General features: G+C 44.2%; 1 protein-coding gene across 1 annotated transcript; it reads left to right on the forward strand.

The window, feature by feature from the left end:
• Positions 1-1,499: 1,499 nt before the first annotated feature.
• On the forward strand, positions 1,500-18,654 carry LOC307238615 (sperm-associated antigen 6-like; the record flags this gene model as incomplete). The annotated part of the gene is made up of 11 exons (XM_080011676.1): positions 1,500-1,524; positions 1,952-2,047; positions 12,075-12,241; positions 12,688-12,871; positions 13,315-13,520; positions 13,931-14,104; positions 14,203-14,355; positions 14,850-15,041; positions 15,201-15,317; positions 18,040-18,185; positions 18,591-18,654. The coding sequence occupies 11 exons, from the start codon at positions 1,500-1,502 to the stop codon at positions 18,652-18,654; spliced, it is 1,524 nt and encodes a 507-aa protein (XP_079867802.1).
• Between the last annotated feature and the right edge of the window lie 5,637 nt (positions 18,655-24,291).

The raw sequence follows: 24,291 nt of genomic DNA on the forward strand, positions 1-24,291 counted from the left end.
TCATCCAAGTTCCCCAGGACTGGTCTTTGGACAGGGACACTCTAGGAGCTTGGTGAGAGGTGGAGTGTGGATAAATCATGTAGGACCACATTAAATTTGACCTTAACACAACCAAATTGTGTGAAACCAAGGACACAAAGCCAGCCCCCATCAGCCACACTACTGAGTCCTCAACTCTATCAGCAAGTACCAAGAGGGATGAATCCCTCTTGGTCCCCAAGTCATCCCTCTTCAAACATAGAGTTCCACAAATCAACTCAGTTGTGAAATTGTGCAACCTTTATTCGTACACAGATGGTTGCAGCCATCAGGAGCAATTAAGGGTTAAGTTTATTGCTTAAGGACACAACAGCACACTAGCAGGAGGAGCTAGGAATGGAACCGGCAACCTTCAGGTTACATACGGCCTAGCACTGTCTGATTAGACAGATACTAACCCCAAACCAGTTTTAGGTGGTTGTTTGTTTAATTTGCTGTCTCCTCTACTGTTTTGTTCCCAATCAGAGTGGAACCGTGACACGCTCCGTTCCCCACCTGTCCATGACATCAAACATGACTCACCACAAAAAAACAGCATTTCTCCTGGGTGTCAATGGCCTATTTTTAGGGTCAACCTGATCATTTTGGTGTGAACACGATATCAGTTATGTTAACGTTTTTCTTCTTTCATACAAGAAAGAAAGAAGATCAATACAATAAAAAAAGAAATAAAAATATTTCTCTAAATTCCTGTCCAGCCGGAACCCTGGGTTGCATTTCCGCTTATCAGATTATTTTAGATACTACAATATCATGATTACAAAATGTTCAATCATCACATTATTATTATCACTTGATCTAAATTATATATCACTTGGAATTGAGGTACAGTGCCCCCTGCTGGTACCAATTTGGATTGAAGCGTGGCTTTAGCTGTTTCCACTCGTGATTTCCGTGTCAAAACATTAACAGATATAACCTATCTACTTTTCTGAATGCACTGCTGAAATTCTAACAATACAAGCATTTGCAGGGTGCATATTTAGGAAACGTCACGGCAGGATTGATCACACACTCTATACAATATTTCATCTTGAAATCCCAAACACATGCGTGTCCATAACTGTTGAAGTTCACCTCATTCCTGTGCCACAATGGCTGAATGGCTTCCGTCTTTCTTTGCACACTGAAGACCTTCAGACACAATTTTTTTTTTGAGAACTGATTGCTGACATTGCATACGTCAGCATCTATCTGTCTGTCACAAACCCAGTCATCATGTAAACACGTGTAAACATATACGGGGGTTTCCCTATACTGCCCCACCCCTCGGAGCATCATCATGTCATGTGTTTGTGACATCACAACTCTCTCTATAAAGGGTGAGAGATATGTGGGTTGGGTTTTAATGCCCGCTAGCAGCTGTCACATGCTGACCGACGACGCAAAGATGTAAAATAAGCCATCGCTGTATTTATTTTTTTGAAACAATATTCCTGTTTTAGTAGTAATCTGCACTCATGAGTCAGAGGCAGGTTTTACAAGGTAAGCTGATGCTTTGTTCACATTTCTCCACATGAGCCTCTGTGTCAGAGTGGAAATAAGGGCGCTTCCACACCTACAGTTTGGTCCTATAGTTTGCTAGATTTGGTCCGATTCAAGAGCAAGTTGCTACTTGCTAAACTGATGTTGACCCGTTTTCAACCCACAATGCATTGTATTTTGGTTTTCTTTCTATATTAAGGTCTCATGCAACTAACCAGATTGTCGTTCACTTGGAACCGGACCGAGTCCCGAATTTTCAGGAGAACCATGGTTTAATTATTTGATAAGCACCAGACTTTGAATGCGTTTTTTCTCACTTGTCCAAACGAACCAGACTAACGGAGTAAACACACCATGGTTCTATTTGAATGCACCAAACAGGGAAGGTGTGAAAGCACCCTAAGAGTTTGATGTGAACCTTGTGCAGTGTTCGAGCAGTATCAGAAGTCCAGGATGCAGTTTGTGCAGACCATGGCTGAGCTGGCAAGCAAACCTCAAAACATAGAGACCCTCCAGAATGCAGGTAAGAAGCAGGCGGTCTTCCTCTGGGTTTGTTTGCTGCGGTACTGTTTTCTTTCGACTCGCAGGAGAATCCTTTATGACAACAAATTGCATTAAACCATCACAAAGAACCAAAGAAAAGTTGCGTAAGTAGGTGAAGGACATCAGGAGATCTTAACTGTCCGAAGAAATCGAAACTATTTTGACACACAGCAGATGTGGATGATGGCGCTGATCTGAGAAGAAACCAACCAACGAGAAGTAGAGGAGGGTTGTCTGTTGGAGACCAGAGTGGCCGATCAGTAACAAAATTCCAGGAACAAGGAACGGATTGTCAGCTGTTTTAAGCCCTGTCAGGGCCACTGTAGGAGCAAGTGACGGCAGTGAACCCTCCTCAGACGGAAGTCCACCCATTGGATTTTGGAGCAGCAGGTGGTCTTATTCTTCACCAGTGTGAGTAACTATGGATAGTCAGGACATGGAGGTGTGTCACACCACGAAAGCATCACGGCCAGAAACCTGCAATTTGAATTTTCTTTGTTAACAGAAAACAAAAAGGGCAGGAGAGATGTCTATGGGGAACCTGGCCCTAACCCTAACCCTAACCCCTAACCCCTAACCCCTACCCCTAACCCTAACCCTAACCGGCACCAGACAAAGAACAACGTTGACGGATTATCAGAAAGCTGAATAAGATTCAATCGACGTGGAAAACCAACAGCAAGGTGTTCATAAAGGTGAACAGGTTGCCAGATAAAGTGAGAGTGATGGTAATTAAGGAGAAAACAGAAATGGACAAATACCAGTGATGCATGCTATGGCTCAATAAATAATATAGAAAGAGGTGATGGAGGACAGCATAGCAAGGGAGGCACTGATGTAACTGTCCCAAGCGGGGAATGGCGTGGTTCTGCTGCTGAACGATGAAATATTGTAATTCCTCACCGGAAGTGGGCTGGTGGGCAACATGAAACTCCCGGGCTGAAAATGAGTCCCACTCTGGCCATGGCTGTTTGTATAAAACACAGTATTAGTGTCTTAGGCAGAACAAAGGAGGATAAGATAAGACTTGAGGAATTGAATAAGATCACTTTGACATTGATTTGTTAAAACAAGCAAGGTTCAGGTTGGTTCCCTTTAGACATCTCTCCTGCCCTTTTCCCCGATGTGGGACTAATAAAGGTTTATCTTATCTATTTATTTTTCTAAATTATTTTTTATTGAAACCTTATATATATATATATATATATATATATATATATATATATATATATATATATATATATATATAAATGTGTGTATATGTATATATATATGTATGTATATATGTATTTATTGTGTGTGTATATACACATATGGTGCATATAAACATACACCGACTAGCCACAACATTAAAAACGAACGGATCTGAGCCACTTTGACAAGGACAACATTGTGATGCTAGACGACTGGGTCAGAGCATCTCCAAATTGCCAGGTCGTGTGGGTGTTCCCGCTACGCAGTGGTTTGTACCTACCAAAAGTGCTCCAAGAAAGGACAATGAAATTTTCTTCTACATCGTGCAGATGGCCGGGGTTAGGGTCCGATCCCATGGAGCATCTGTTGGATGTGCTAGAACAACAAGCCCGATCCAAGGGGGCCCCATCTCCAACTTCCAGGACTTAAAGGATTTGCTGCTAACGTCTTGGTGCCAGATGCCACAGGACACCTTCATAGGTCTTGTGGAGTCCATGCCTTATACCCCTTTCCAACTACACCAAAAAATGGTAACACCCACTACCATCAGCATTTCATCAGTGGGAAAGGAAAAAATGACCCGGCAGTAGGTTTTTATCGGCTCCACCTCCGATCAGATCTGAGGAAAATAGGTCACCTGGATCGACCCATTACCTGTGCGATGCAATGCATGTTGAGGTTCCGGATGTTGGCACATTAATAGACAGGAATATCCATGTCTCATTCCATCATTTCATATCCCATTTAGAATCCAAAATCAAAATCAGAAGTAATAGATTTTTTCTTTATTTTTTTCCCACATGGGGGACCATGAAATATTGTGAGTGTGGGCATCACACCATGGGGACCACAGTTGGGAACCCCCACACAATGCTGGGCTCCAAGCCACTCCAGCACCACCCCAATCCATGATCCATGGATCCATGGTGCTTCTACTGGGTCATTCATGAACGATCTGATTCTTTTGAATGGCTCAAAATACTTTTTAAAAATACTAGTTTTACAGTTTTATATCATTGTTTAAGTTGCTGTCTCTACTGTTTTATTCCCAACACCATGACATGCCCCTTTTCCGGCATCTTCGTAACGAATCCATGCTGCGCCAGGAAAAATGTTTTATTCAACCGCATTGCTACTGGCAAATGGAAAGGCATCAATCGCCTATTTTACGCGTAATTGACCCAGGTTTAAAAAACCTGGGTCAAACAGAATGAATGTGAAAACGGAATTGTTGGTTATCAGTGGTGCTTTTAATGTTGTGGCTGATCGATGTACATTTCCAGCAATACTTATAGTGGTGGAACCTTTTTTATAAATAAAAATAATAATGACCAATCTTAATATATAAATACTTGTGTATATATACATATACAATTATATATACAACATATGCTTTCTACACATCTTTACCTATCCATACTTCTCCCCATACATAACTATGTATATATACATATATCTAGCCATTCTAAGTCTTTTATTAAAATAAAAAAATCCAAAAATAAACAAAAAACTAAAACAAAAAAACATTCTGAATTCCCCATTTTACAGTTATATATCAATATCCACATTTGACCTCTTGTGTGGGGATAGTGTGGTTTGAGCAGCCACACCTGTCCTGGGTCTAGGCAATTGGGCCCAGGATCAGGGGTCGCTGTATGCCTATTGCTTGTCAGAGCAAAATCAACAAACAGGTAAAACCTGCACCCCCCCCCCACACACACAGGGGAGGAGCCTCTGTCATAACTAGTATTCATCTGCTCCCGGCTTGTCCCATCTGTCTACACTCCCATCCTGGCTCCCATCTGTCTACAAAAATAAACTAGTATGTTTGCAACATCTCTTCCTTTGTCTCTGTCGGAGGGTTAGGGTTAGGGTCTCAAAAAGGCCGAAATGGTGTTTGGCGGGTGGAACTTGATAACCTGAAAATTATATCCGTTTAGGCATAAATTCTGTAGTAAATATTGAACTGGGAATCTTAATTTACACTTTTAAATATCATCTCTATCATGCAAAGTCTGATCTATTTGGTGATAAATCAATCCAGTTTTTCCAAATTCTATTCAATCCATCCTATCCATCCGTAAAATGTATCTGTTCTAGTCTTAAAGCAAAAGTCAATTTCTCCATATTATATGTATCAAGCATTACTTGATACGGAATCAATGGAATCAATTCTGAATCTTATGCAATCCAACATCATAGTTTACTAGGTCGATTCAGTCTGTTTTTAGTTAAAATTGTGAACCAGATATTGATTGATAATCCCAATCAGGAGTTCCTCTTCTCCCAGGTGTTCTCTGAGATATTTCTATTCCTATCAAGTTGGGTTAGGGTTATTTCCTCTATTTGTACTTTTTATCCAATTATTATAAGACCAAGTAGAGTAACAACTCACTGTCACACACATAATGACATCAGCGATCAGTTCCCTGTTTTTGTAGTATATGACTAAGGGTTAGTGTTATGGTTAGGGCTAACCAAACCCTTATAAGAGGTTCAAGGAAGTCATGTCTGAATATATTTGTGTTCAAACAGAAGAAACCGTTAATGCAATTAGAAGAGACTTGCTAACACAAGACTGGGAAGACATAATTAAGTAAGATATTGACAAAGCACATAACACATTTTTAAGTACAATTAAAGTACTGTATGATACAAACTGTTGAATAAGTACAGTGGCAAGCAAAATGGACTTTACATAGAGGATTAAAAGATTAGAACTGTAGATGCTGTAAAGAAATTTCTTTCTTCGGCTGAAGATCTTTCTTCAGCCGCTCCCGTTCGGTGTCGCCACAGTGGATCATCTGCCTCTAATAACTTCTGTTCTGCGCATCTTCCTCCTTTACACCAACTGCCTGCATGTCCTCCCTCACCACATCCATAAACGTCTTCATTGGCCTTCCTCTTTTCTTCTTGCCTGGCAGCTCCATCCTCAGCATCCTTCTCCCAATGTAACTCATCTCCTACACACGTGTCCAAACCATCTCAATCTGGCCTCTCTCACTTTTCCACCAAACTGTCCAACCTGAGCTGTCCCTCTAATGTCCTCATTCTTAATCCTGTCCATCCTTGTCACTCCCAATGAAAACCTCAACATCCTCAACTCTGCCACCTCCACTTCATCTACCTGCCTTTTTGTCAGTGCCACCTCCTCTAAACCGTACAACATAGCTGCTCTCACTACCGTCCTGTACACCTTCCCCTTCACGTTTGCTGGAACCTTACTGTCACTCTTCTCCACCCACTCCACCCTGCCTGTACTCTCTTCTCGCTGCTTTGGATGGTTGACCCAATGTACTTGAACTCATCTGCCTTCTCCACCTCCACCCCTTGCATTCTCAGCTTTTCGCTGCCTTCCCTCCCATTCAGGCACATGTATTCTGTCTTACTCCTGCTGACTTTCATTCCTCTTCTCTCTAATGCATGCCTCCACTTCTCCAGCCTCGCCTCAACCTGCTCCCTACTCTCACTACAGATCACAATGTTACCCTCACATATCCTGTACCGCTCTTACGTACTTCTCTGCCACCCCCGACTTCCTCATGCAATACCACACTTTCTCACTCGGCACCCTATCATACGCTTTCTCTAAATCCACAGAGACGCAGTGAAACCCCCTCTGGCCTTCTCTGTACTTTTCCATCAGCATTCTTAAAGCAAACATTGCATCTGTAGTACTCTTTCCTGGCTAATTTGCTGCACTTCTTGATCCACTATCCCCACATCATCCACTCTTCTATCTCTCATTTTCTTCATTCATCAACTCCTCAAAGTACTCCTTCCACCTTCTCAATGCACTCTCCTCACTAGTCAGCACATTCTCATCATTATTCGTCATCACCCTAACCTGCTGTACATCCTTCCCAGCTTGGTGCCTTTGTCTTGCCAATTGGAAAAAGTCCTTTTCTCCTTTCTTACTGTCCAACTTCTCATACAACTCATCGTATGCCTTTTCCTTTGCCTTTGTCACTTCTCTTTTCGCATTGCGCCGCATCAGCTTGTGCTCCTGTCTACTTTCTTCATCTCTCTGACTTTCCCATTTCTTCTTCGCCAACTTCATCCAAGTCATCTGGTAACGGTTCATTCCCACCTATTGCCTGCCTTACCTCTTCCAGAAATCTCATGCAGCACTCCTCCTTTTTCAACTTCCACCATTTTATCTTTGGCTCCTCTTTCACTCTCTTCCTCTTCTTGGCCTCCAGAGTAATCTTAAAGACCACCATCCGATGCGGCCTAGCAACACATTCCCCTACCACCACTTTGCAGGCTTTCAGATTGCACCTCCTGCGTAAGATGTAGTCCACTCTTGAATGTTACCGTGTTCCTCCCTCTTCTTGAAATACCTATTCACAACAGCCAATTCCATCCTTTTGGTGAAATCCACCACCATCTGTCCTTCCACATTCCTCTCCTTGACACCATACCTACCCATCACCTTCTCGTCACCTATGTTTCTGATCCCTTTGCCAACATGCCCATTGAGATCTGCTCCAACAACCACTCTCTCTCTGTTGGGGATGCTCTCCACCACTACATCCAACTCCTAAAAAATTATTCTTTCTTTTCTATCTCACACCCAACTTTGGGAGCATATGCACTGACCACATTCATTATCACCCCATCAATTTCCAGCTTCATGCTCATCACTCTGTCCGACACGCTCATCACCTCCAAAACACTATTGACATTGCATGGTAGAACAGTTTGTACCCGGCTCCGCTACTCCTGGCCTTAATCCCCTTCCACCTGGTCTCTTGTATAGTACTATGTATACAAGAGACCAGACCATCTACCTTCCTTCTCTCCATCATGCCAGCCAGCTCTCTCTCTTTACCCTTCATAGTGCCAACGTTCAAAGTTCCTACTCTCAACTCCACTCTCCTACCCTTCTTCCTCTGACTCCAGACATGCCTTCCCCCTCTTCTTCTTCCTCAGCCGACGGTAGTACAATTTCAACTGGCACCCTGTTAGCTGACGGCACCAGTGGCGGTTGTTGTTAACCCGGGCCTCCACCAATCCGGCATAGAAATAAGATTTGTTGTCCACATGTTTGATTTGGCATGGTTTTTATGGCCGATGCCCTTTCTGATGCAACCCTCTCTATTCATCTGGGCTTGGGACCAGCACTGATGATACACTGGCTTGTGAACCCCCAGTGGCTAGATTGCTGCCAAGAAATATAAAAGATATAAAAACAAATTCACTATCTTGAGGAAATGTAAGAACGAATATGACAATACACTGGAGGACCACAAAAACATCATCATATGGAATATAGAAGGTGCTTGACACAATCCTGAGAAATGTCTGAAGAAACTCAAATTGGCCTCTGTACTTTGTTGACAATAAGAGCATAAATAAGAGCATAAATAATAGAGAGTACGTAGGACAGATTTTTGAAAATGTAGAAGGAGGCACGGGAGAGAGCACTGTGAAAAGAAACTCAATGGTCCTTCAAGAATAAAGCATCCACTGAGTGCAATGCAATTTACCTGACAATTATGGTCTTGATTTTATTGTAAAGCCATTTGCCTGTACAGTATTTGCAAGTTGTCATTCCTAACTGGTTAACAATTACAATATACTTTGTCAGTTCACCAAGGTGTAAGATTACATAACTTTATCAATACACACAAATTGTTGGCAGATCTGTTTGTCCTGAATCTATAGTCGCTCTATGGATTCAGGACAAACAGATCAACAGTGCTGGTACAAATGGAGTTGATAGAAGAAATACCTTATAGTATTGACAGAAATAAGTACACAGTTGGAGTGTTGATAAATTTGACACTATCGATCACAATGTATTACTCAGGACAATGTAAAGGTTCGGTTTTAGAAGGGTTGTGTTAAATTGGTTAAGAAGCTATTTAGAAAGGGTTAGGGTTAGCCCTAACCCTAACCCTAACACTAACCCAATTTGTACAAAATTGAATATGCACCAACCTTTGTGTGGATATAACATAAAAAAAACAACATTTACACAAAAACATGAACATTGAATGACATTGTGTATTAAAAAACAATGAATTAGGTCCAGGAAAACTGGAACTACAACTGGTCACGTGGCCTCTTCCTGTCATTATTATGGCAGTAAATGAGGGAGGAAAGGAGAGGAATGCAACCAGGAGGGTGCTGGGGCACAATTAAAGCAGGTGTGGTAGTGTGTGTGTGTGTGTGTGTGTGTTTGCGTGTGTGTGTGCGTGTGTGTGTGCGTGTGTGTGTGTGTATGTGTGTGTGTGTGTGTGTGTAAGATGTCCACCGGTGAGTGTACATGACTTATCCCCATTGGTACTGGTGTAGAAGGTCGGTAATATGTCATGGCGCCTCCAAGCAGCGGAAGGGGCCCCCGAAGCCCCCCCCGATCTCCACAGCCCCATGGACACCCTATGGTTGCAGGAAAGCCCCAGGTACCCTGCCCTGCGGCCACAGAAGCCCCCGGGGCCCCCAGAGAAGCCAGAGGGCCGTGGAGCAACCCCAGTCCCAGGGAGCACGAGGAGACCCCGCACACCAGGGGCGCACACATACAACCAACCCCTGGGTGCAGGCACAAGACGCAGCCGCCGACACAGAACCCGGACATGGGCACAAGGCACGGATTGCTAGCCCACGGCAACAGACCGACACCCTGTCTGACCCACCCACCCCACGGGCGAGTCAGCAGCACCCCCTGCCCACCCATGCCCTGCACAAGGGGGAGGCCCGCCCCACGCAGCCGACCAGATGCCCCGGCCAGCATGAGTGCCAAGTGGCCATACACGTAGCAGCGTGTGCCCAGCGCAGGGCACTTCGATGTTACATCCCCCCCAGCGATGCCGCCAGGTGTACAGGCCCTCCGCCACCCGGTGCGCCCGCCGCAGAGAAGCTACGCTGCAGAAGCAAAAGGCCAACACCTCCCGTACCTGGTGGTAGCCAACCTACAGCGATCAGCCAAGGGCGCAGAGCGTCCGCCATGCGCCTCTGCCATGCACCTCTGCCATGCACCTCTGCCATGTCAGGCAACTCCGCGCCCCCATCAGGCCCCTGGTCAGACCCCAGCCGCCGAGCATGTGGACTATAGAACAGAGGGCGGCAGACGGCACCCCCACCCACAGCCCGACCCCCCAGTTACGAGCACCTCGCGCACCGAGAGCGTCAGACGGCAGGTACCCCGGCAGCCTGGTATGATGACAGGAGACCACGTTCCACGAAGCAAGCCACATGGTGAGCCCCGTGCCTAGCACAGCCAGCCAGGTTCAGGACTCAGGTTGACAGGACCAGACGGAATGCCTAACCAGCCCCGGCACGACGGGCCACCCCCCACGGGACCCCGAAGGACACACAAGCCCAGCCATCCCACTCATGGGGCGGGCGACCCCAGCGGCGCGCTGACCCACCTACCACGGGGCCCGAGACCTGAACCAGTGACCCACACAACCACGCCCAGAACCAACACACGCACGCCAGCTGCAGGTACTCCGCGGGAGCACACCCCCCCCGGAGACAGGCCAGCTTTACTCAGGTAATGGAGCGGGCGCCACCACCCAGACTACCCAACTCCCCTGTGGGGATCCCCTAAGAACACAGGCCCATGCACCACGGATGTCCCCAGAGCCGCCCAGGCATCCACCCAACCGCGGAGCCCCGGCAGACCAGTAGGACCCACACATTCCCCAAAGCACGACATTGCACTGAGTTAGGAAGACTCAAGTAATAAATGAGGAGTTATGTCAGTGATAAAAGTAGCCCATATTTCATTAAATTAATCAACATTGTTTAGGGATGTTGCCAATAGTTTTTCCATTGAGATGTAATCTATTAATAACTGCAACCATTGGGATGTGGTGAGATTCTCTCTTTTTCCAATTGAGTAATATTGTTTTCTTGGCCATTGTTAAGGCGATCAAAGTGGGTTGGTGGTGTTTCAGTGGTGGGTCCACTAAGGAGAGGTCACTGAGAAGACATACAGAAGGGGAGACTGAAATGCTGCGACCCAGAAGGGTTGATAGCTTCTTGGTGATGTTGGTCCAGAATGCTAGGACAGGTGGGCAGAGCCAGAAGGCATGAAAGTAGTCATCTCTAAATTTGAATAAAAACAAAATTGGGCTGTTTGGAAATCACAAAATATATTTGTATTTCATGTTACATTTGAAAATAATCTTTTGGGCGTGATTTTAGATGACTAATTCTGTTGGAAACCTCATGTAAGCCTTGTTGGATCAAAGTTTATGAGAATAAAAAAGCACTCATTGGATTTTATAGGTCTCTATATTCTGTATTGTTCACTTATCTTATTGTAACTGAATCACAGCATGGAGGTGTAGGGTAATGCATATAAAAGCATACACATCCATGAAACATATTAAGGAAAAGGACCATTTGGATAGCAAATAATGTAAAATATTATGACCCAACCAATAGACTTAGAATATACTGTATATATATAGACCTGAACTGGCTATATACAGTATATATACTATGGTATTTATTAACTCAACAGCGTGTAAGTGTGTACCAATTCCTCCCTTTCAGACACAGTACATTCATATTTTTGTATTTGCACAAGGTGTTTTTTACATTTTGTTTTTTGTTTTTAGTCTGGTAATTTACTGTTCTTCTCGATTAAGGTCTGAATATCACTAGAACCCATACAATGTGATTTATGGGCTTAGGTCCCTTCCTGGTCAAAATGTCTGTTACGCATTGGGGTTAGATAGATATTAGTAGGTAGTCAGACAGATATTGCAGAGGTTAGGGTTATTTAGACCTTGTTGATCGGGACTTGTGTAAAAACAGCATTTGATCCTCCAATCTCCTCTCCACCCTCTTCCCAGGTGTGATGTCCTTGCTGCGCCCCCTGCTGCTGGATGTGGTTCCTACCATCCAGCAGAATGCAGCGCTTGCGTTGGGCCGCCTGGCAGACCATAGTGATGAGCTGGCGGAGGCCGTGGTGAAGGGGGGACTCCTTCCTCAGCTGCTGTTCTCCATGGAGGCCCAGAATGTGGGTTTGGTAGTTCAGTTACTAAAGTCAGATTTTAGTGAACGGTTTGTGCCGGCTGCAGTTTAGTGACTTGTGTCATATGTGGAGAGCAGGGTGGTGAGTCAGACCAGGGTCCGTGGGGGTCCAGCTCCTGAATGACTGGGTGTGTTTTGGGCTACTTCAGAAACTAAGCACTCCATCCCTCATGTCCCTACCACTGCACTCAGTGGTGTCAGAGTTCCTGAGGTGCACTTGAGAGAAGGTTAAGTACCTGGAGGCTAAAATAAGACAACAGAGTCAGGTTTTTTTCAGTTTAGTTCCAACCCTTAAGCTCCCAACAGTCATCTTTACTGGAATCTTAAGGATACAATTTCACCAAAACCCCCCTGATATTTGCTCAGCTCCCTCCAGCCGCCTTCACCAGAACTGACATATTGCTGTCTGTGTTTGTGTCCATGTGACTGCAGAGGTTTTATAAGAAGGCAGCAGCATTTGTGCTGCGAGCGGTGGCCAAGCATTCCCCCGGCCTGGCTCAGGCAGTGGTGGCCTGTGGGGGTGTGGATGCCCTGGTCCTCTCCCTGGAGGAGCTGGACCCCGGCGTGAAGGAGGCAGCAACCTTTGCTTTGGGCTACATCGCACGACACAATGCACGTAAGGATGAAAGACGTTCAGGGTTTGCATCTCCCCCTCTCTCTCTCTGTCTCTCTCGCTCCTTATCTGTCCGCCCATCTGTTTCCATAGAAATGTCGCACATTAACTACAATTACTGTACGCTACTTTTTCCATTATGGTAACTGCCGCAATACTGTGGTTTGTACTTGCTGTAGACTTACTGACACTAGTGCTGCCAGCACAGCGCTACTACATCTTAACTTAGTGTTGATAAGGTTAGTTAGTTAGATAGTGTTAGGGTGAGATAGTAAGTGTACATGTCATTTCTTTCTCATTTTAATTTGTTACTCTTTCTGTTTTTTTGCTACTGTAATGCCTGAATTTCCCTCCATGCATTAATAAATCAAATCTAATCCTAATGACCACATGCACCCCCAATGCTGCATTGGTGAAGTTTTTGCTGTTTTTATAAATCTCTGTAGAGTTGTCCCAGGCGGTGGTGGATGCTGGAGCAGTTCCCCTGCTGGTCCTCTGCCTCCAGGAACCCGAGGTCGCCGTCAAGCGCATTGCAGCCTCCACACTGAGCGACATCTCCAAGCACACCCCGGAGCTGGCACATACTGTGGTGGATGCTGGCGCCATCGCTCACCTGGCCCAGATGATTCTGAACCCCGATGCTAAGCTCAAGGTAAGACCTGAATTGGCAATATTTTTATACAAGTTTGACATTTTAATTTCAGTCCTTCTTAATCTTTGAAAAACCTAATACTTGCTCAAATATATTCATTAAATATCGAGGTTCACTTCTTCATCGAGATTCACTCCTTCCCCTCTCAAACCTAAACAGGAATGTGCGGATGAAGAAGTCCTAAAATAGTCCAGTCTATTTTCTTTCAGCCAGTCTAGGTTTAGATGTAGGTTTATCCACCCCTAAAAGGTGGGTAAACTAAATGATATTTCTCATATCTAAATCATAAATGCAGTAATTTTAATAGTGATAGAAATAACTATCTACTAAGCGCCAATAACTAGAAACAAGTTTGAGCTGGATCCCTACATAATAACCCAAACATTTTTCTTGGTACACTCCAAACCCAGAGGCAGGTGCTATCTGCCCTCTGCCAGATCAGCAAGCACTCCGTCAGCCTGGCGGAGATGGTGGTGGAGGCGGACATCTTCCCCGTCGCCCTGGCCTGCATCAGGGACCCCGACGAGTTTGTCAAGAAGAACGTCACCACCCTGATGCGAGAGGTTGTCAAACACTCGCCCGAGGTATCTGCTGCCAGATGCATGGAAATTGATTCAGAAGCAGCTTATGTGAAGCGCTCCCTGTTCCCTACTACCCATTGTACTGCTGTGTGTTTGACTAGCTGGCCCAACTGATTGTAAACTCCGGTGGATTGGCGGCAGTGGTGGACTACCTAGGTGACTGCAGGGGAAATGTCCGCTTGCCAGGGATCATGATGCTGGGATATGTGGCAGCTCAAGCTGAGAACCTGGCCATGGCAGTTATTGTAACCAAGGTATGTTTGTGTTTATTCCGTTGTGGCAGTTTCGCCACCACACGCCATCCAAGTGGCATTTTCAGGGCCCTCCGGCACAGAGACACAGATGACAGGGGGTTGTAAACACCAGTTTATTGTAGCGAGTGGACTAGCTGGAATTATCCCTGGAGCAGATTGATTATGTCATGACACAGGCTCCTATCCTGAGTGTGTGCGGGAATGGGGGCTTTAACCTGTTGCTCGTTAGACCAACCAACGAGCAACAGGTATGCAGCCACCCTGATTCCAATCATCTAGATCCAGGTCAGGTGTGGCTGCTCACCACACCATGCCCACACCACATACCTCCTCCCTAGTTGTCCTACCACCAGACAACGTGACATTAACTCTTTCAATAAAGACCAGCCTAAATCAAAATGTCTTCTCGGGGCAGGACCCTCATCCAGGCCTAGCTTGTCATTTACAGCACATTATACTAAAGCCATCATGCTGTGTGTACTCGCACCCTCCAGGGGGTGTCCCAGCTGGCCCTGTGCCTGTCTGAGGAGCCTGAGGATCACATCAAGGCGGCAACAGCTTGGGCAATCGGACAGATAGGGCGCCACACCCCAGAGCATGCCCGAGCTGTGGGCATGGCTGACCTACTGCCCAGGCTGCTGGAACTCTACCTGGATTCCAACAGTTCAGAGGACCTGCAGGTCAAGGTGAGTAGAAACAAGCTTCAACCTAATTGAGTAATGGAAAGGGGGGCAATAGTGAGTATACTGTCAGAGAAAGAGAGGTGTATACTCTGTACCCTATGTACCTGTTCCACCACTTCCCACTGATGAACCCCCTTCCCCCCCATGTCCCTGTTCTTTCAGTGTAAGAGGGCCTTGAAAAGTGTCCTGCAGAAGTGCACCCACCTTCTGGCCCTGGAGCCGCTCCTCTACCAAGCTCCCAGCAACATCCTCAAGCATGTGGTGTGCCAGTTTAGCAAGGTACCTCACATTTTAATTAACTTTTAATCAACTGCACAGAAAATGAAATGTGATTTTTAGCGTCTCTGGTGGTCATTACCTGCACAATAATGACAAAATTGAAGGCAGACTTTCGTGAGAATTCACAAAAGGATTGCCCCGCAAATAGCACTGTGTCGGAGCTATTTGCTCGTATTTAAATTCTGTATTATTCATAAATTGGGGGCAAAATTGGCCCCTTTCTATCCAAATGCCTCGTTGCAAAACACATCGAATTCACAAACACCAGCGCTAATAGCCACATGCAGTTAGCGTGAACTAATTATCATCTGTAGAGACCTGGTGGTAGCTGCGCAGACCACAAAATACATTTTAAAAAGGCAGCGCTGCACAATCATAACATTCAAAGAGCTTGTGCAATGCATTTATAAGTGGTGCCACGCCCAATATTTTCACATTATTATAATTATTATTGTCACAGCATCCAAAGGTAGCGATGCCTTGAAACTGGGCAGTCTGTGGTGGTTTTTAAAATGCATTCCAAAAGCAACTTATTGACACTTGGAATTATTTTACAAGTAAGGCGTTACAAATATCAACAAAAATAGTTCCATACTTCGATAAAGTGGTCAACATTGCCATTGAACCACAGTTGAAACCTCATTGGACCAGGGACAGCTCCGAGGAGCCTGCGCGGTTAGATACCCGGGGCACCGGACAATTTTCATTGTTTTCCAATACCCCCCATCAGGATTTGGCACAGCACCGATGCAGCCCCTCCATGGATTTCCTTCAAGTTCAAGTGATTATTTGTCACATATACATACGGTCATACATGTGCAGTGAAATGTCATGACACCTGGTGATTTGACATCAACACTTAAATCAAAATAACTACTGTCTTACAATTTTTACTTTCATATTGATTTAAGACTGTAAAACAGACTAATGTAGAGCAGTGGTGTAAATGAGTAATGATTCTCTAATGGAGAGCCCCTCTCCCCGTTGACACACAGATTATTTACTATTCCATATGGATCATTGCATCAGACTCTAAGATGGTGCAGATAGCTACCACAAATTATTTACAATTCATGATGCTATCAGCGACCTCAATCCATTCTTTGTGAATTCACCCCTCTATTATTATTATTGGCCCTACATTGTAACAGTCTTATAGTGATATCTATGCTAATCAAATGCAACTATTAAGGAAGGAATCTTTGTCATTTGATAATCTCAACAACCTCTCATCCAATCTACTTCACACATGGTGACTGGATCACTGGGGACCCAAGGACGTGCAGTGTCGAATTTGGTGAAATTTGGACATACGACACATGTCAAATTAATAAACAACAAGCATAACTCTGCTCAGCTCTGTGCACCAGTCAAATGAAGGTACCCGGGGGTGGTGTAGAGGGGTGCTTTGTGACATCATCCAATAATAGATGTGCAGGCTGTTGCTCTGGGGGACAATTGACTTAGGACACGATGCGCACTGTACTGGAATCTGGACTCCATTGGTGTGTCGGTTGGTCCATACAGGATCTGCATCGAATGATTCAATTGATGCTGTGTTTCATGGGAACCAGGAAAACTGTCATTTGTGTCGGTAGTCCCAAGATGTGTTATCTTGGTGCTTTTCCACAGAACGATACCAGCATAACTCCGAGAGGAGAAAGAATTGTTGCGACTAAACTGGACCCACATCTTCCCATTCACTCTCCAGCATCTGCAGTCTCCAGTGTGATCCTGCTTTGCCATGACATGTGGCCCAGAAATCCCTTGAGGTCCTGGCATAGATACTATATCTCTGCCATTACTTGGTGTAGAAGGACAGGACTTCAATCCACTTGAATGGAAACACTTGGAGCTGAAGCATAGTTGGTTACAGATTGTTTTTATACAAAAACAGTACCAACCTGAGTTATGAATTTAATCGGTCAATGATTCCAGAGAGGACCTTTGGGTGTGTTATCAGTTTATGGCATGGAATTCCGAGAAAATTCACACCTTTGTGCTACTTTGGTGGGAGACAATTGAAAGGCCTGGGAGTGTCAGGAAGTCTTCAGCCTCAGTGTCTAACGTGGTGTCTTTAATGGGGTATTTGAATGTTCATCAGCATGAGACGGAGAAGAGGAGTATAGTTTTCATAGAGTTGAGGTATCAGCTGAGTGGTTTCACATCTATCTGTTAATTGTCTTTATACATGTCTTTTTGTTTGTTGGCCGAGAAGGCCAGTTTGTGGGACCACAAGGATATAGATCCTGCTGCTCAGTGATTCAGATTTCTCATCCTTGCAAATGTGAGATGCGTTAATCCTTGATACCGGTACGAAGTCCAGTATTCTGAGACACTGTCCGCTACATTAAACATGGTTGGTTCTGCAGGACGTGGTGGCAAGCATGGTTGGCAGATCAAGCAGGCTTCAAAATTCTTGCTCAAGATGAAGAGACAAAAGTGCTACTTTCTCAGCATGTTTATGAAAAGGTGCCAACGAGATAGGATTTACAGTCCGCATAAACACGACTGAATCATTGACAGCAGAAACCGGGAGCCTAACTGATCCTCCTGAGTTCCAATATGCCCAGATTTTCATATTTGGTACTTATTGCGAAGTTGTCCTTACATTTAATTAAACCGCGTCACTTTTGACGGCATGCACTACTTTATACAATCTAGTTTACCAAGGTTCTTTGTTGAACCACAAGGTTATGAGGTCATGACTTTCTTCCTATAGGTTTTGCCCCATGATAGTAAGGCACGACGCCTCTTTGTGACCAGTGGTGGGCTGAAAAAGGTGCAGGAGATCCAGGCTGAAGCTGGCTCTGAACTGCAGGAGTACATCACCTCCATCAACAACTGTTACCCTGAAGAGATAGTCCGGTTAGACACACTCCAGATTAGGACAGGATTCATCAGGAAAACATTGCTTGGATGTTTCTGAACATAGTCATCAGTGAAGATGTGGTCTAAATTTTCCACTTGTGCCTTTATATTACAGTATAAATCTTGCACTTAAAATGTATGCAAGATTAGGTTTCATTTCTTTGTGATCTGTAGATATTGTGTGTGTGTGTGTGTGTGATTATTGTTCAATTATTTTATGACAAACATGGAAATACCCCAATTAACGCTAAGACGTGAGCCTGAAAGTGAAAGAATGTTTAATTGATTGACAATATTGTTTTGTGAACTGTTTTATCTTTGGAAACGAGCTGACAAGAACATTCTACATCATCCAGATAATTAAAATGAGTGTTACATGAAGATGTTCTGCTTTGGTTCCAGGTACTACTCACCCGGCTACTCAGAGGTCTTACTAGAGCGGATGGAGAAATACCAGCCATCCTGACCGCCAGCCTACATTTCATAGTAGAATTGAGAATATCTTGTCAGTGTATTAAAATAGTTCCAACCTAGAGATGTTCAAACACTGTCCTTTGTTTAATGCTGAGCCAGTATTCAGTACATCTGTTGTATGTGTATTTATAAACTGTACATATTGTATGACTATAGAGGGTGCCATTGTACTGCTGATATCATGTACTCTCTTGTGTGATATTGGTTGATTGTCAAGTGGCCTCATAAGGGAAGCGATTCAGACGTCTCCTATTTTTTTGAACATAAGTCACTCCCGAATCCACTGCCTGGGTCTGTCAGGGCCCTGCATTGCCCCAAATATTCTTCCCTCACTGCATCGCTGTAGGAATTGTGGAGATAGTGGTCTATCTCCTCCTTGAAGCAAGCAATGTGGCCAATTGCATTTCTGGCTTAGTAACTGCTAAGCCAGAAAGGAACCCCAAGGGGTTTGCAGTGAAGGCCCCCTTTTTGTGCTATTCTGACCTGTGAAGAGTGGTGAGCCTTTAAACTGTTTTTTCGGTGGGTTTTTCGATGGGTTTTTATTGTTTTGTTTTTTTTAATTCCGTATGGCTTGTTCTTATGCTGTCAGAAGTAAGATCGCCTGGAGATCGCATAGAAATTCTGGAGGTTATAAAGGGATCTATGGTAGTGGCTGGGGCAACTAGATCAGCGGGGAGGAGAATGGGCCGGGACCACGCATCTCCCCTGAAGCTTCTACTGACCCAGGGACTCAGCCCTTACCTGCTGTAAAAACAGCATTCTATTTTTAAAGAGACAATTCCTGTGTCCCGTACACCGCACAACCCCAGGAATTGTTCAATATATTTGTTATTAGTTATAAATAACATTATATTAGATAAACCTTAATTCAGCATGGTCTTCATTATTTTTACATTTGAATCCCTCAAGTAGACTATTCGGGTCATTCCCAGTACCCTCGGTTTCAGAAAAATGTACGCATTTTAATCATGTGGGCGGGGTGTTGAATAATTTACCCGCAGTTTTCGGGGATTGGTGGCATGTACATGTTTAACTGCAAAAATATGTGTATATCCACATGCACATATGATACTTGTACATACTCATATCTACCCATTTATAACTATATTCCAACATGTCTATATATGGAGAAAAAAACCTGCATACATGTACACCAACCTCCAGCCATAGTCACACCCATTCATAACCCCCAATTCTAACATAAACGTATTTATAGCCGACTATCCCTTTGTGCACATGTAAAAGCCTTAACATAAATTCATACATGTATAAATATACACAACCTCACACAAATAGATGTGTAAATAGACGTCTAAACCCCCCCACACACACGCGTGAGCAAGCACATATGCCCACCACAAACCCATATAAACCCACAAACATATGCCTTTATGTGATAAAGTGGTGGCTTGAACTTTCCCCTAATGGTCTTTATTAATCGTAAAAAAGACATGGAAAAATTAATTCCAATGGTTCATAGCGTTCTCAATCGGCGAGATCGCTATTTCCACAGAGGTGCATCTATCGTAGCGCTGATTAACAGGTTGGTCCCCAACAATTTTCCCATGATTCGTGAAATTCTTGGTAAATCGTTATTTTTAGATGGGTATTTTAAACCAAAAGGATTTTAATTTTCTAGAACGTTGGTATCAAAAATGTTTACGTCGCTACGGTGTTAAGTCGGAGTTGGACTTCCGTGTTTTTTAAAATTATATATATTAGGAACGCGAGCGAGAGTGGCATGCGGTGTAATAGGGTGATGGTGGCTGTCGTATTTATTCCAGAGAGTTTAGTTGATTATCTGCATCGCGGAGAGAAGCGCCCGGCAGTCCCCGGTCCCGGCGCCCGAGGGCACCCGGCAACGGGGCCACCGCGGCCACCCCTCCAGACCGGCGAACCCCGACTGCATCGCAACATCGCCGGCCATGTCCAACCCGAACCGACCGCCACAGCCTCCCGGAAAACCTGGCGGCAGGGCGCAACTCCCGGGCATGTGATGTCCACAACCCACAGGAAGTCGGCGAGAAATTGTCATTACAAAGTTTTCCATATTTAAAAAAATGATTTTAGTGTCTTGAATGAGCCCGAGACGTGATATAAGCTGTTATATATTTCGTTATATAACCCGTGCGTGAAGCCATTTGGGATTCAATCGCTCGGTGCCGAGGGACGCTCCATAATGGAGCGCCCGTAGTTGTTATTCCTGATATGGACCGTACAATTGTAAGGGTTAGGGGTAGGGGTTAGGGTTAGGGGTTGGGGTTGGGGTTGGGGATTAGGGGTTAGGGGTTAGGGGTTAGGGTTTAGAGGTTAGGGGTTAGGGGTTAGGGGTAGGTTGGGTGAGTACTGTATTGATGATCCCGTCTACCCAGTTTGGGTAGCCTGGTATGTACTGGGTTAGGGTAAGGGGTAAGGGGTAAGGGGTAAGGGGTTGGGGTTGGGGTTGGGGTTGGGTGAGTACTGTATTGATGATCCAGTCTACCCAGTTTGGGTAGCCTGGTATGTATTGGTGAGTACTTTTCCTATGTTCCCCCCTGGCCAGCATGGTCAGTTTGGTATAGGGGACCAAAGGTAATGCACGGGCCGTCGCACGTTATCAAGATTCTCCAATCCCGTATTATGTTAGGTAGAGTGTCAGGTTCATGTTTTGTAGTTATCCCATTTGGGTTAAAGAATATTGGCATATTCTGGCTTCAAGGAGAAGTCCCCTAACGAGGGTTAAAGGTGATTTAAAAGGATGCTTGTTTCCTCTTAGTAGCATAGGTCCAGAGTAATTTGTCTTATATTTGTGGTTGAGAATACCCTGTTTGTTTTTTTGTTTCCAGTTGTTAAGAGTGGTTAAGAACACCTTATTTGTTTTTTGTTTCAAGTTAAGAGTGGTTGAGAATACCCTGTTTGTTTTTTTGTTTCCTGTTGTTAAGAGTGGTTAAGAACACCTTATTTGTTCTTTCTCCGCATTTCTATATGATTACTTTTAGAAATTTAGGACACATTCATCAGTAGTGTACCTCAGGATCATTGAGTGTTTCAGCCTTTTAAACAAACTATACACCCTCTCCTTGAGGCAGGCCACCTGGGCTTCGTCAAGACCCTGGTGTGTGTTCCCCGGTCAATTGGTTTATTTTAGGAAATATTTCTACTCTTGTTGGTTGGATTTTGTTTAGTTTGGGTACGACCTCTATTTGTCCGTGGGATATCAATGTTCTTAGATTTTGTTGAGTATAGGTAAGCTCCGTCTCTGGTTGTCATTGGGAAACTTCTTCCATTTTCAATTGGATTTTGTAGAGTTTGGGTACGACCTCGATTTGTCAGTGGGATATCTATGTTCTTAGATTTTGTTGAGTATAGGTAAGTTCCGTCTCAGTTTGTCATTGGGAAACTTCTTCCATCTTCAATTGGATATTGTAGAGTTTGGGTACGACCTCTATTTGTCAGTGGGATATATATATATATATTTTTTTTTTTTTTTTCTTGGATTTTGTTGAGTTTGGGTACGACCTCTATTCGTCAATGGTTAGGGTTAGGATTTGGTTTTAGGGTTAGGATAAGGGTTAGGTTTAGGGTTAGGTTTGGGGTTAGGTTTAGGGCTAGGTCTTAGGGTTAACGTTAGGGTTAGGTTTAGAACCAGGGCTAGGCTTAGGTTTAGGGTTAGGCTAAGGGTTAGGTCTAGGGTTAGGTTTAGGGTTAAGTCTTAGGGTTAACGTTAGGGTTAGGGTTAGGTTTAGAGCTAGAGTTAGGGTTAGGGTTAGGGTCAGGGTTTTAGGATTAGGGTTGGAGAGGAGAGGGAAGTGGAGGAGAAGTATATGTAGAAGGGAGGTAGAGGGAAGGAGAGCCGTCTGTTCGGACTGCATTCTCCTCCTGCCTGTTCGGGCTATTCTCTACCGTCCCAGCTCTCTCAGTTTCCTGAGAGAAGGGGAAGAGAGTGAGAAAAAGAATGAAAAAAGAAAAAAAATTGTAAGCTAAGTTATTTTGTATAGTTGTTAATTTATGAGAATAGACTCTAATCAATAGTTGGAAGTTGTTGTACACCTTATCTTGCGCCATGTCAATGCCTTTAAGAGGTGGAAAGAAAGGGGAGAGAGATTTGGTTAGATAATACATATAATGGGTTATAAGGAGAATCTGCTTTCCGAGGCACAGGCTAGATTAGGTTGGGTGAGTACTGTATTGATGATCCCGTCTACCCAGTTTGGGTAGCCTGGTATGTATTGGTGAGTACTTTTCCTATGTTCCCCCCTGGCCAGCATGGGCAGTTTGGTATAGGGGACCAAAGGTAATGCACGGGCCGTCGCACGTTATCAAGATTCTCCAATCCCGTATTATGTTAGGTAGAGTGTTAGGTTCATGTTTTGTAGTTATCCCATTTGGGTTGAAGAATATAGGCATATTCTGGCTTCAAGGAGAAGTCCGCTAACCAGGGTTTAAGGTGACTTACATTTAAAAGGATGCTTGTTTCCTCTTAGTAGTATAGGTCCAGAGTAATTTGTCTTATATTTGTTGTTTAGATGCTATATTAGTCGTTGGTAGACGTAGTTGTTTTCTTTAAGAGTGGTTAAGAACACCTTATTTGTTTTTTGTTTCAAGTTGTTAAGAGTGGTTGAGAATACCCTGTTTGTTTTTTTGTTTCCTGTTGTTAAGAGTGGTTAAGAACACCTTATTTGTTCTTTCTCCGCATTTCTATATGATTACTTTTAGAAATTTAGGACACATTCATCAGTAGTGTACCTCAGGATCATTGAGTGTTTCAGCCTTTTAAACAAACTATACACCCTCTCCTTGAGGCAGGCCACCTGGGCTTCGTCAAGACCCTGGTGTGTGTCCCCCGGTCAATTGGTTTATTTTAGGAAATATTTCTACTCTTGTTGGTTGGATTTTGTTTAGTTTGGGTACGACCTCTATTTGTCCGTGGGATATCTATGTTCTTAGATTTTGTTGAGTATAGGTAAGCTCCGTCTCTGGTTGTCATTGGGAAACTTCTTCCATCTTCAATTGGATATTGTAGAGTTTGGGTACGACCTCTATTTGTCAGTGGGATCTTTTTTTTCCTTGGATTTTGTTGAGTTTGGGTACGACCTCTATTCGTCAATGGTTAGGGTTAGGATTTGGTTTTAGGGTTAGGATAAGGGTTAGGTTTAGGGTTAGGTTTGGGGTTAGGTTTAGGGCTAGGTCTTAGGGTTAACGTTAGGGTTAGGTTTAGAACCAGGGCTAGGCTTAGGTTTAGGGTTAGGCTAAGGGTTAGGTCTAGGGTTAGGTTTAGGGTTAAGTCTTAGGGTTAACGTTAGGGTTAGGGTTAGGTTTAGAGCTAGAGTTAGGGTTAGGGTTAGGGTCAGGGTTTTAGGATTAGGGTTGGAGAGGAGAGGGAAGTGGAGGAGAAGTATATGTAGAAGGGAGGTAGAGGGAAGGAGAGCCGTCTGTTCGGACTGCATTCTCCTCCTGCCTGTTCGGGCTATTCTCTACCGTCCCAGCTCTCTCAGTTTCCTGAGAGAAGGGGAAGAGAGTGAGAAAAAGAATGAAAAAAGAAAAAAAATTGTAAGCTAAGTTATTTTGTATAGTTGTTAATTTATGAGAATAGACTCTAATCAATAGTTGGAAGTTGTTGTACACCTTATCTTGCGCCATGTCAATGCCT

The sequence above is a fragment of the Zeus faber genome (assembly GCF_960531495.2).
Source record: "Zeus faber genome assembly, chromosome: 12".
Lineage (NCBI taxonomy): Eukaryota > Metazoa > Chordata > Actinopteri > Zeiformes > Zeidae > Zeus > Zeus faber.